Source organism: Acartia tonsa, chromosome 12 (assembly GCF_053477335.1).
Source record: "Acartia tonsa isolate MP-2025a chromosome 12, ASM5347733v1, whole genome shotgun sequence".
NCBI classification, from domain to species: Eukaryota; Metazoa; Arthropoda; class Copepoda; order Calanoida; family Acartiidae; genus Acartia; species Acartia tonsa.
The window spans coordinates 35,413,168-35,425,982 of NC_137271.1; the positions used below are offsets into that span (position 1 = coordinate 35,413,168).

A 12,815-nucleotide genomic window follows, 5' to 3' on the forward strand; every position below is an offset into this window, starting at 1 on the left:
GGCAAACGTCAGTTGGGCAGTTACCCTATAAATAGTATTCAATAATATTCATAAGTATCAACGTTCAAAAACGTATTGCTCCTGGTGAAATTCGAACTTATAACTCCGGCATAACAGTGTAGAAGAACCGTGCGCTAACTGATTGCGCTACTGGAGCTCTTACATTACAGGTTCAAACTTTTTGTAGTTGTTCGAGATGGTAGTTTCTATGTTGTAATTTTAAAAAAAACTTAAGATAAAATTTTTATAAAAGAATATAAAAAAATTTAAAAGTATAACATTTAAAAAAATTATTTTTGGGCGATGGAAATGTCTGACCCCCACCCCAAAATTAGCTCAAAACCATCCAATGTCAATATATATATAACTAGCGGATACGCCCCTAGAGGCCTCTAGGGGGCACTTGAGGAAGAGAGAGAGTCAAATTTAATAACCCAATTTCTTATTTTAAATTTTTAAAGAAAAGTAAAAAAAAATTTTTTTTTTTGGGGGGGGAATTTTTTTTTTTTAGGGGGGGGCCGGGGCCTCCCCCCTCATTTTTAATTTTAGTTTAAAAAATTTTAAAACAAATTTTCTTTTTTTGAGGGGGGGGGATTTTTAATTTTTTTTGGGGGGTTGGGGGTGTCCCACCCCCAAAAAAATAGTTATAAACCTTCCCAGGACCTATGAGAAGCTACCCTGTTAAGGAGAACCCGATCGGTTCAGCGGTTAGAGAGATCAATCGGTACAGACACACAGACATCCTGTTACTTAAGTAAAAGGATTCCTGAGAAGGACAACATTGTCAGTTCAGTGGTTGCTGAGATCTTAAGCTTCAGACAGACAAAATTAAATGAAAATTAAGCCCCGCGGCTGAATTGACGGCTGAGGCTTGTACTAATTTAGCACCTGCGGCTGCGGCTGGGGCTTACAATATCTCAGCCGCGCGGCTGTGTCAAAGCTGCGGCTGAATATAAAAAATTAAGCTGCGGCTGAGGCTGCGGCTTACAAATATCAAGCCGCGCGGCTGCGGCTGCGGCATAATCATAACTTTGCAGCTGCGGCTGAGGCTTTCTTGAAGCCGCGCGGCTGAGTGCGGCTGCGGCTTCAAATTATTAACAGCCGCGCGGCTGAGTGTGGCTGAGGCTTCCCCAACTATAAGCCGCGCGGCTGATTGCGGCTGAGGCTTAGAGGGGCGTTGGCTGAATGAGGCTTAGTGCGGCTGAGGCTTAATGTGGCTGAATTGGAGTTTTGTGGCTGAGGCTTACAGTGGCTGAGGCTTACAGTGGCTGAATGCGGCTGAGGCTTACAGTGGCTTATGTTTTCTTTAAGCCGCGCGGCTGCGACTAAGGCTGAGGCTTATTGGGTGGCTGAGGAAGCCGCGCGGTTGATTTTGAGGCTTCTCGTAAGCCGCGCGGCTGATGGTGGCTGAGGCTGAGGCTGCGGCTGCGGCTTCCGAACCCTGATTTAAACAGTGATTATTAAAAATCTAAAAGCGAAGTTCAAAAAATCAGAATATAATTCAGAAGCTCTTTATAGTACCTATAAAAAAGGGAATAAATTTAAGAACTTCTGACCGAAGTATCCTGAATGACGATATATAAGAATAGTCTATTATTTTAATATGACGTAATTCGGGATTTTTTTGGCCAAACTGTTAAATTTTATCCCCTTTTATTAATTGGGAAAAAAACATTTCATAAGAATGAAATACAATAATCCGCTTTTTGAGTAGTTAACTTATGTAATATCCAATAATCTAAATATGGAAGTACGTCCATCTCATAATTCTAGAGATGCTACGCTTATAATATCATATCATATTACAAAAATTAGTTCCTATGATTTCTAGATTTTTTTCATAAATCTTGATTCAAACACACCTAAATTGGTAATTAAATCTTTTCTTTTTGTCAGACAAACGGACATACTAATAAGATACACTTAATATAAAAAATCTTCGCTCTAAAATTGTTGTTTTATTTTAGGGGACAAAGAAATAAAGATAGTTGTAAATCCGTTATAGAAAGGTATTTTCTTTCATTCATTTAACGAGGATGACAATTTCCATAAGCAATTATTAGTAGCGAAGCTACTCTATAATTCACTTTGTCCGTCCGTCAGTCAGTCAGTCCGTAACGCTATGGGGGAAATGGGATTTACTCAGCTCCTATAAAAGATAGAATGCTGAAATTTTTTGACAACATTCCCATCATTAAGGAGCACAATTGACTATAAAACATCATTGGCGTTCGGACCGATTTTTAGCAGGTTTTAGGCTATTTTTATATTTTTCACATTTTTCTCCATATCTTCAGTGTTTATGGTCCGATTTTCAAAATTTTTTCAGTTACAGATATCAAAATTAAATTTCCCGTCGTTTAAAAGAACAACCATGAAGGCCAGACTGCCTTTTTAGCAGGTTTCAGGCTATTTTTATTTTTTTCACATTTTTCTCCATATCTTCAGTGTTTATGGTCTGATTTTCAAAAATTTTTCAGTTATAGATATAAAAATTAAATTTCCCGTCTTTTTAAGAAAACAATCATGACGGCCAGACTGCCTTTTTAGCAGGTTTTAGGCTGTTTTTTTTATATATTTAACATTTTTCTCTATATCTCCAGTGTTTATAGTCAGATTTTCAAAATTTTTAAGTTATAGATATCAAAATTAAATTTCCCGTCTTTTAAACAAAATAACCATGACGGCCAGACTGCCTTTTTGGCAGGTTTTAGGCTATTTTTATATATTTAACACTTTTTTCCATATCTTCAGTGTATATGGTCCGATTTTCCAAATTTTTAAGTTAAGGATTTAAAAATTAAATTTTTTGTCGTTTTAATAACACAACCATGACGGCCTGACTGCCTTTTATCAGGTTTTTGGCTGTTTTTATATGTTTTACATATTTCCCCATATCTTTGTTTATTTTGATGCAATTTTCAAACTTTTATGGGATATCAGTATCAAAATAATTTTTCCCATTGTTATGAGCATCTTTAATATAATTTACTTTGACCATCGTCATCATGCAAAATAAAACAAGGTTTCATGTCTATTTTATCCAATAAATCTATTCTTGATTTTAGTAAAAACCTTTTAAATCTACCTGTACGTATTCCCATCGACGATTTTTTGTGCTTCGTTACTTATGGATGTTGTCATCCTTGTAAAATTATAATTTGGAAAAACATAAAATTAGGACCTAAATTTATTTCTATTTCAGGCAACTAACCCCTTGATTGAAAGGCATTTTCTAAAAGCCATAACCATTATTACTCTACAATTTCGTCTTTCCGCCTGTCTATTGATCTGCAAGAAACTGTTAAAATAGATGTCTGTAATTCATTGAACATCAACTATATAATTTACTTGGTCCGTCGATCATGATACAAAATACCAATGTAGATATTTATACAGAAAGGTTTCGTGATTTTTTACTACTTAGTTATATGTTTGTTTTTTGCTCTATAACTTAGATCAATTGATCCATCCACAATCTTTTGTGCTTTGCTACATTTGGATATAGAAGATATTATGACAGGGAAAAATTGTCGTCAATTAAGGTTGCTAACATGGATATTGGTCAGTTCATTTATCTAGTTGGAGGGGAGGATATGGGTTAGTAGGGGTGGAGGGAGAGGGTTATTTTTTAGTTAGCTACAAGTTTCACTTTATTAGGGTACATGATTATTTGGTGTAGGATCAAAGTAATGCTAAATCTATTTTTGCTACTTTTGGATGTTGACATCAATGTTTCATGATTCAAACTTATCCAGATCAAGCCGTGGAAAGTCAGTGAGGTCGTCTGGAGAGAGAAACCTGGATGGAGCGCGCAGCTTAAGTAAATCCTCCAGAAATAAACGGGAAAGTAGCCGCGGTAGCAGACAAAGGTATAAGATAAAATAAATGTCAATCTATATTACAAAGTATAATGATGTAAGCCAGTCCATCCGTCCGATTTCGGTAACCTATTCAATTGAGCTCTACTATTCAGGGAAAATAGCTACAGGTCTTGCTGTGGTTTTAGGCTATTTTCTTGGAGGTAACCACCCCAACCCCACACACAAAAAAAATCACCACGCCCCCTAAACAAATTTGAAACCAAAACAAATATGGCTGATGGTAGAACCATCCCTACTCCACGAGTGAAGCCCCAATGAAAAATAATACATGAAATGATTGATTGGTTGATTTATTGAGACATAAAATTTTAAATAACTATCTAGATCGGAAAGCCGTTCTGACAGATATGAGAGTGCTAGTAGAAAATCAAGGGAAAATACTCGAAGAGAACAAAGTATACGGTCAAATCAGGTATTCTAATTCTAATTCGATGAAATACACCAAGTAGGCCAAGAATGTATCTATAAAGACAAGCTAACCAACGTACAAACCAAAAACTATTCACTTCCTTTTCTTATTTTCGATTTATCTTAAAATATGGGATATTGTATTTATACAAATCTATGATACAAAGTAGAATGAGGTCACTAGGTCCGGCCGTCTGTCCGTATGATTGAAGCTTAAGATCTCAGTAAGCACTGAACCGAACTCTTCAGGGAATATATCTACTGGTCCTGCGGTTGTTTGTACGGAAGTTTACACTTTCAATTTCATAGAAGCATTTATTCATGGTTTTATTTCTACAGAGAGTAACTTAAATAAGAGATTTTATTTTTAAAATATCTCTATAGCTTCATGAGTGATTCTGTATAGGAGGGAGACTTTCAAAGTGTGTTTCAAAGCTTTTCTACACTTTGACTTGACGTGCTTATTTTTTGTTAGAGAGGTTATGATGAAATGCGGGTAAGACCAAGATTAGACAGAAATGCTAGACAACTATCACACAGAGCTATTCAAACAGGTAGGAGTTTCACGAAGCCCAACCTGTCCTACTTTTGATTCCTGTGACGTCATAAAAATGAGGGAGATGAGAAGAGAAGTGAGAAAGAAAACCCCTAAAAAAGGGATGATAATCCTTCATTTTTATGACGTCACAGGAATCAAAAGTAGGACAGATTGGGCTTAGTTATGGGTTTTTACAGATATATGGTACCAAAAATATAATGTCTCCAGTTTTTCGATAGCCAATTTCTGCTTAAAAAACTTTAAAATTCTATGGCACTTGTATTAGATGCTGCGGTTCTAGCATCTAGAGTATGTGTATTCAAAAGGGCAGGAAGTGCGTAGCAAAGAGCCTAAAACCGTTCTAGGAGTTATGTTGATACTTTTAAACAGCCAACTTTAAGGAGTCATTTTAGGGTCTCTGAAAATCACATTCTTGGTATTAATGTATGAATTTATTAAGCCTATATTTTGGCGTTAAATTTATTTTAGAAATCAGAAAATAAAATAAATTTTCTGATGTTTATTTCGAGGCACTCCAGAGAAAATTAGGTAATAATAATAATTAGAAATTGTTGTCATAATAAACAGTATGCATGTGTTGTTAAAAAGAAATGTTTTCATCTGGGCTTAACCCTGTCTGAGCACCATTGTGGTACGTTTGAAAATGCTATTTAAAAATATATGTATTGTTTTTAATTTTTGTAGGAAGTGTGAGAGAGAAAAGAATGTCCAGTATTAGAAATCATGAAGCAATTGCAGAAAGAGGTATTTTTTTTTGTAGCACAGCTGCTGTATTATTAGAGTATGTCTGAGCGCCTGACCGTCACTGTGTCAGATAATATATCTAATATAACAGCTTTTCCCCTTTATGCCTCAAGAGGGAGGGAAGAGGGTGTAAGTTGACCCATCACTTTAAATTTTTATTTAAAATGGGAAATGAAGATTGGAGGCCAGCTATTTTTTCGTAGGAGCGATTTCTTTTGTAAGAATGGAGGTTATAAACTATACATTGCCCCATAATAATGGAAATATTGACAGGTCGTATTGGCTAACTGACAAAAAGACAAACTAAAATAGTATAGTAGCTGCGCTACTAAAATATTTTTTATTTAATTAGTACATCACAAAAAAATCCTCTATATTTATATATCTTAATTAACTCACTTTATCAATTAGTCGAGGAAAGAAAATAAAGGTTAATTAATGCTTCTTTGACTTTTTAATGGCATTTGATCCAATAAAATCTTTATATTTTTATATAAAATTATTAAGTATAATCCAGGTAAATCCTACATTCTACTTTGAATAATAACTGTTAACATTAATTTGTAAAAATAAGCTTTCTTTTTAGTTTTTCTTAAAAACAAGAAATGAAATGTCCATAAAGAAGTATATAAATAACAAGGACAATTATGTTTATATCAACAACAAATTACATATAAAAAGTTAAATTTAAAAAAAAAACGGTGAACTAATGGAACATAGTAATAAAGGTAAATTCTAAAAGACAAATAATCAAGTGAAAGCCTTAAGAACTTCCAATACAGATTCATTATGCTCATTTTTTTACGTCACTTTGATCATTTTTGTCACAATTTTAACACAATTTGGGCTTTGTCTCGCCTTATTTTAAAATAATTTGAAAATAATATGTGTATTTACTATAATGTTATTTGTTATCAAATACTAAGCTTAGTAAGGTTATATTGGGTATATGATACCCCCGTAAGGTTAGTGCATATATTAGTAAAAACTATTTTTTATAAGAATCTGCGCAAATAACAATCCTATGATGTAAAGCAGTAAGTTTTTTTTCTAAAGCTAAAAATCTCGGAAGATACTGGTTCGAATTGGATTTAATTTTCAGTGGTTTTAATACATGTCTTTGGATGGTTTTTGACTATTTTCCTAACTTCCAAAACCATCATCTCAGGGCTAGGGACGTAGCTGTAATATTTTTTTATATTTCAGGAAGCATGCGTCATCAGGGAACTTTATCTGGGAATAGTTTTAGCTTTGAAAATTCAAGTGGTAAGTAAAGTTAATTATATTTCCTCCTATAAAAGTAATAAGATATGTTTCTGTCTGTACCGAAGGATCGCACCATTATGTTAATCCTCTACAATGAACCTTCTCATAAGTCCCGGATCATAGGTGTACTGTATAACTATTTTAAGGGAGAGTACCAACATCCCTCTTAAAGAAAATCTACTTTAGAATAAAATAACATCCCACATTGTTTTGAACTTTAGAAAAAATCTAAAATTGAAAGTTGTGATGGGTGGGGGGGGGGGGGGGGTGGTTGTTGTAGGATCGACTACATAGAGGCCATGAGGTTTGTAATGCAATGGTGTAAAAGGGTGGGGGTAACATGGGGAGGTTTTGAGCTATTTTGCTCCAAGAAAAAGTCCCACGCCACATACAGTTTTATACTCAAAATTTTGATTTTATAAAAATAAAATCTCATCGTGGTGTACTAAATCTCACAAAAAAATATTTTAAAAACTCGTATGAAATTGAGCAACCAGAAAAAGTACATATCCTAAATTTAGTCATATTCAGTCCCATTAACAGAAAATGTGCAAAATTCCCACCTCTAGTACAATATACAGGGTCCCAATAGAAAGTTAAACATTGAAGTTAAAAAATCAATGTATAAGTAATAGTATAGATGTATAATATTCTAGACAACAATCTATTTTACTTCATTACATATATGAAATTTGATGATGAAACATGAAAATATAAAAATAATGTGGAGATTGTCTATTCATTCCTAAAACTAATTTTTAAATATAAAATCATAACATTTATAAAACCTTGGTATGTTAAAACATCTATTGTCTATTTCTAGTAATTGAAAACAAAATTTAATTGCTAGATTTTCAATATTGTAAATTTAAAGCATATTAAATACTTGACTCTTAATAAAAAACCTACGCAAGAATATCTTAAATAATAGGTTCAAATGTAAGCTAAGAACTGATTGATATCCACTGATGCTGTGAGAATTGTTGCAAAAAATATGACGTAACAAAAAAAATTAGCCAATGAGAGGCCGTTATTGACCAATGGCGGCAATGGTAGTGGCCGCCATTGGTCAATAACGGACTCTCATTGGCTAATTTTTTTTGTTACGTCATATTTTTTGCACCAATTCTCACAGCATCTATCCACTGGATGATAACCAGTTCTCAGTCATACTTAAAAATTATTTATAGCATTGTATTACAGACAATTTTTCCATGAATATTAAAATAAAATCATAAAATCAAAACTATTTTGTTTGCCCGGGACTTCGGCCTCTCAGGGCTGACAACTGACAACACTGGTTTAAATCTTATATTTTTCATTTTAATATCTACGAAAAGCTGTCTATAATACGATGCGATAAATGATTATTAAAAGCTTAAATCTTTTGTTGGCACCCTGTACACCACACACTAGTGCACACCCCCACATACTATAAGGTTTTATGAGATAATAAAAAGAAATCAAGTCGGACTCCAGGGTTAATATGTAGGCACTAGAAACTTTCCATATTAGAATATATTCTAATCTGGGACGGAGGGGACTTTGGACTAATATTATAATGGACGGTAACCAACGTTTTATGAACACAATCTCTCATTGGCTGACTTATAAATTGTGTGTTTATATATTCTAATATGTATGCTTTAGTGGCAAGACTGACATACCGATTGACCAAGAAAATTAGTAAAGGGAATAATCAACAAAAAGATTTAGCTTTTTATCTTGTACAATAGAAGAGAAAATTGCATTCCACCTATAGCATTACGGACTGACGGACTATATTATAAATTGTCTAACATTCATTATACAAATCTCAAAGCTTATTCGTAAAAAAAACCTTAGATAAAAAGCACATTTTCATCAAAAGTTTGGATCCAAAGTAAAATATTCACTCAACATTTGTAATAAAATGGGAAAGGGAAGATCATTAGCATTGGCGTAGTCAGAGAGCTCTAAGTGAAATCATAGTTTAATTTTGGGGCTGTACTGTTACATAACTATAAGTACTTATTACCCAAAAGTGAGAACTTTTGTCGTTTATTCGTGTTTTAAAATATCTAAATTGCTACTAACATTTTAGTTTTATCCAAGAAGCTTTGAAATGATCATGTGCATGTTTCAATATATTTTTTTGTAGAGGGGGGGGGGGGGGAGGAGAGGGAGTTTGTATTAAAACATACTAAGGTTTTTGGACATATTTTAGTCTGCAATTATTCTACAAAGATGAATATTAAGTACATATGACAGTTTCAGCTAGTTATTTTATTGTAATAATTTTGTATATAATTGATTCTTAATTAAAGCTGTTATGAAATTAATTTGTTAAAAGTACAAGATACACAAATAAAGCCTGATAATGAAGCGTAGTTTAAAGTGACGTGGATTAAATTTTCATAAAAATTTAAAACAAAAGGTTTTGTTAAAATATTACGTAGTGTCAAATTATAAGTCAATTATCTACTTTCCCTTAGTGGTTTAGCTTTAATAATCAACAATGTAAAAAATAACCAGAGGTGGATTCTTAAAAAATTTTTGCCCTACTAATCGCTTAGTGGGGCAAAATTGTTTTCGTGAAAAATCCTCCAAAATCACATAAAAAATCTACAAAAATTAAATAAAATCTTATTTTAATAACCCTTCTATGTTTTTGTTTAATTGTTGTAGATTTTTAATGTGATTTTGGTGGATTTTTCACGAAAACAATTTTGCCCCACTAAGCGATTAGTGGGGCAATTTTTTTTAAGAATCCACCTCAGGTTGCATACAGCTAAAACAAAAAAAAACACGATTGCAATTAAGTATAAATGACACAAGTGCAGATATAATACCTTTAAAAAAAAACCTAAATGCCACTGTGACTAAAATCTAATTATATAAAGAAGTAAGTTTATTGTCTGAAGTTTCAGAATTTAACAACTACTGAACTAATTTATGTTTAAATTAAAGCCTTGAGGTAGTTTTTGGCTATTTTCCTGCTCAGTTAATACCTCTTCAATTGCAATGTCCCTAGAACCAGAGCTGGATCTTTAAATCCTTTTAATGGTGCGCTAGATCGGGGTGCGTCAAATTTCAGCCAATCACAGCGCGGCATTCCATACAATGCTGTGCTCTCATTGGTGGAAAGTTGGATCGCCCCGATCTGGCGCACCATTAAAAGGATTTAAAGATTAAGCTCAGATCAATTTTTCACATACAGACAGTAAGAAGCTGCACTTTATGAAGTTTGGAAATTAATTAATTAAATTTTGAGGAAACTCTCCATTAGAAGTAGAAGACAAAACACATTCAAGAGACTCAAATTGGCGGTTCAAAAAGGTATTTTCCTTTTACACAACAAAAAGTTTATCTTTATAATAAAGTAACAGGATGTTTGTCTATTTGTTTGTATTAAAGGATCTTGCTAACTGATGAACCAGTATGGTTGTCCTATGTTCTCATAGGTACTTGGAAGGTTTTTAAACCATTTTGGGGAGGGTACCACCACCATCCCAAGAGAAATCGCCCCTAGAAAAAAAATAAACTCCCCCCCAAGCAATATCTAGGGGCACAACTTCTAAACCAGTGAATATTAATCCGTTTTTGTTGAAAATAATACTATATTTTTTATTATGGATGAGGTTCCATGAGATGTAATTTTATTTTTAATTATACTTTTTGAACACTGAGCACCTTAATTTTCAATCAAGACCATTATTTCCAAAAGTTCCCCCCTCCCCTAAAAACAAATATACATCTTTTAATTTTAGGGCCCTAACAGACTGTCCAAGGGTGTAGATGTTGACGAAATAGTAGTTGAACTAGAGGAATCAGGAGAGGAAGATCAAGATACTTTAAGAGGTTGTAAAATTTTAAAATATATTTTAATATATTTTATCATTTTAATTAATTGTTTTCTTCAATTAAAAAGTTCGTGCTTTCTTACAAGGTGCTTATCGAACACTGAAACCTTCCTTTATTTTTAAAATGAGGAGTTTGGTTTTCTTTTATTTCCATACGCCTAACCCCTGACAGAGGCCATAACCCAGATGGGCCTAGCATACACAGTATATAACCTAACCTTACTTGACCTAAAGTAATAAACCAAGAAGATAGCGTTAAGAAAATTGTAAAAAAGTAATATAATTTTTTTTAAGATTTCCGTGGCAATAGCTTTTCTCCAGATATGATTCCAGTTTTAGAAAGGTAAAATCTTAATGCTAGTAGGTACAACATTTAATCTTAGGTCTTTTAATGTTATGTTCATTATAAACTACCTTTTTTGTTGAAAACTAGACTCTACAGTTTCGACTCAGATTCATTTTTACAGTCTTTACAATCTGCGCAGTGTTTTCATTCCCTCTATCATAAGATTTCCCAGATTTTTACTGTAAAGCAGTTTAATGTTATTTTTAATTCAAAGTGTTATTGCTTCACTTATCATAAACATGATTTTCATTACTTCATATCATTTATATTTTTAATTATAAAATATTAAATGTTCTTAAAGTTTTCTTTGTGTGATAAATTTAGTAAGAAAATTTTAATTAATTTTCTTTTGAAAACATTACACATTGATGGTACCTTCCCAGTTTTGGAGTGAATTGAACCCCACGAATGCAAAATGAACCACTTAATCATCCAAAGGGGGGTCATTTATTTGCTAATTATTTGTACAGGGTGTTTTTTTTAATAGTACAAAAATGTTATGCATATCGTTAGACTCTTCATAAACTCTAGTTTTTTGGTGTTTAAGAAATATTCCTGTGCTACGTATAGTTTTGGAGCTACATGGTAAAATGTCCCAACTTACTCAAAACTTTTCAATCTTTCTCACATTTTCCAACGTAGCTTCTATACTACAAATTGCATGAATATGATACATATATTTCCAAAAACTAGAGTTTATGACAATTCTAACGCTATGCGTAACATTTTTCTACTATTAACACAAGCCGAGCAATTTGATTTTTAAAAATGCACGCATTTTTGCACACTCTTTGAATTGGCCATGAGCCAAAAATCTTCCAAAAATAGGTACTTTGAAAAAACCGGTTTTTAAGGCATTATTTGTTGAAAATCGCCAAGTATTTTTTTCTTACACAAAATGCCCCAACACAATGAAGAAATTAAGATATTGATTATTAATTTCTGTCAATGGCAAGTGGGCTATATTAAGCAATACTTTTAACCTATTAAAAAAAACACCCTGTAGTTACACTATTATTACGTTATCTCATTCGTTTGCTCAAAATTTTGGGCACTTATATTAAATTCTAAATGGTTAGTTTCAAACCTTTTCACCAATAATTTTAATCTACAGAATGGGTAATTTTGTTTATCATCAATGTTAATGTATATCAATGTAACATCTATTTTCTTATCACTGCAATCAGCTGGGAACAAAAATTTTATCTTTGATGTACATCCATAATGATGTTACACAAAATTACCTTATGTGTAGATCAAAGTTTGCACATTTTTAGTTTGGAATCTACCAACAAAATTCAATAAAAATGTCAAAAGTTTTTTAGCCATCGAATAAGATAAAGTGGTTATAAAACTTTGGGTATCAATGTAATTAACAGTCCAATGTATCCGCCCTCCCATCCATATGATTTCGAAAAAAATTGTTAACAAGTAGCCCCGCAGTTTAAAAAAATGTTTGGGAGGTGGCATTGATTGTTTTTTTTGTTGTTGCTGCAACTAGGAAACTACCATCTTTAATTTTAGAGAAATAGAAACTAGCTCCGAGAGAAGAAAAGAATTAAGAAGTCTGAAAGGTAGTTTCTATATCATTTTAAATTATCTAAAGCAAAGCAAATCTATAGTCAGGGCGGGTATGTCTCGAAATTATGGTTATAGATACAAAATTGGTTTGCTTTTTTCGATACTGAATAAACCATTTAAAAGCAGTGGAGTTACAGCGATTCACAAGGGAAACTATTTGGGTTGAAAAAAGGGAAAATGCAAAT

At 32.8% G+C, this 12,815-nt stretch overlaps 1 protein-coding gene across 1 annotated transcript in view; it reads left to right on the forward strand.

Moving 5' to 3' along the window:
- LOC145333323 (uncharacterized) overlaps positions 1–12,815 on the forward strand; it is a 38,780-nt gene that overhangs the window by 16,656 nt on the left and 9,309 nt on the right. The window contains exons 11-20 of the mRNA XM_080178445.1: positions 1,968–2,009; positions 3,759–3,872; positions 4,209–4,296; positions 4,768–4,846; positions 5,536–5,595; positions 6,802–6,861; positions 10,115–10,179; positions 10,611–10,701; positions 10,998–11,046; positions 12,574–12,623. Coding sequence (XP_080034571.1) covers positions 1,968–2,009; positions 3,759–3,872; positions 4,209–4,296; positions 4,768–4,846; positions 5,536–5,595; positions 6,802–6,861; positions 10,115–10,179; positions 10,611–10,701; positions 10,998–11,046; positions 12,574–12,623 — 698 coding nt within the window. The remainder of the gene's footprint in view (positions 1–1,967; positions 2,010–3,758; positions 3,873–4,208; positions 4,297–4,767; positions 4,847–5,535; positions 5,596–6,801; positions 6,862–10,114; positions 10,180–10,610; positions 10,702–10,997; positions 11,047–12,573; positions 12,624–12,815) is intronic.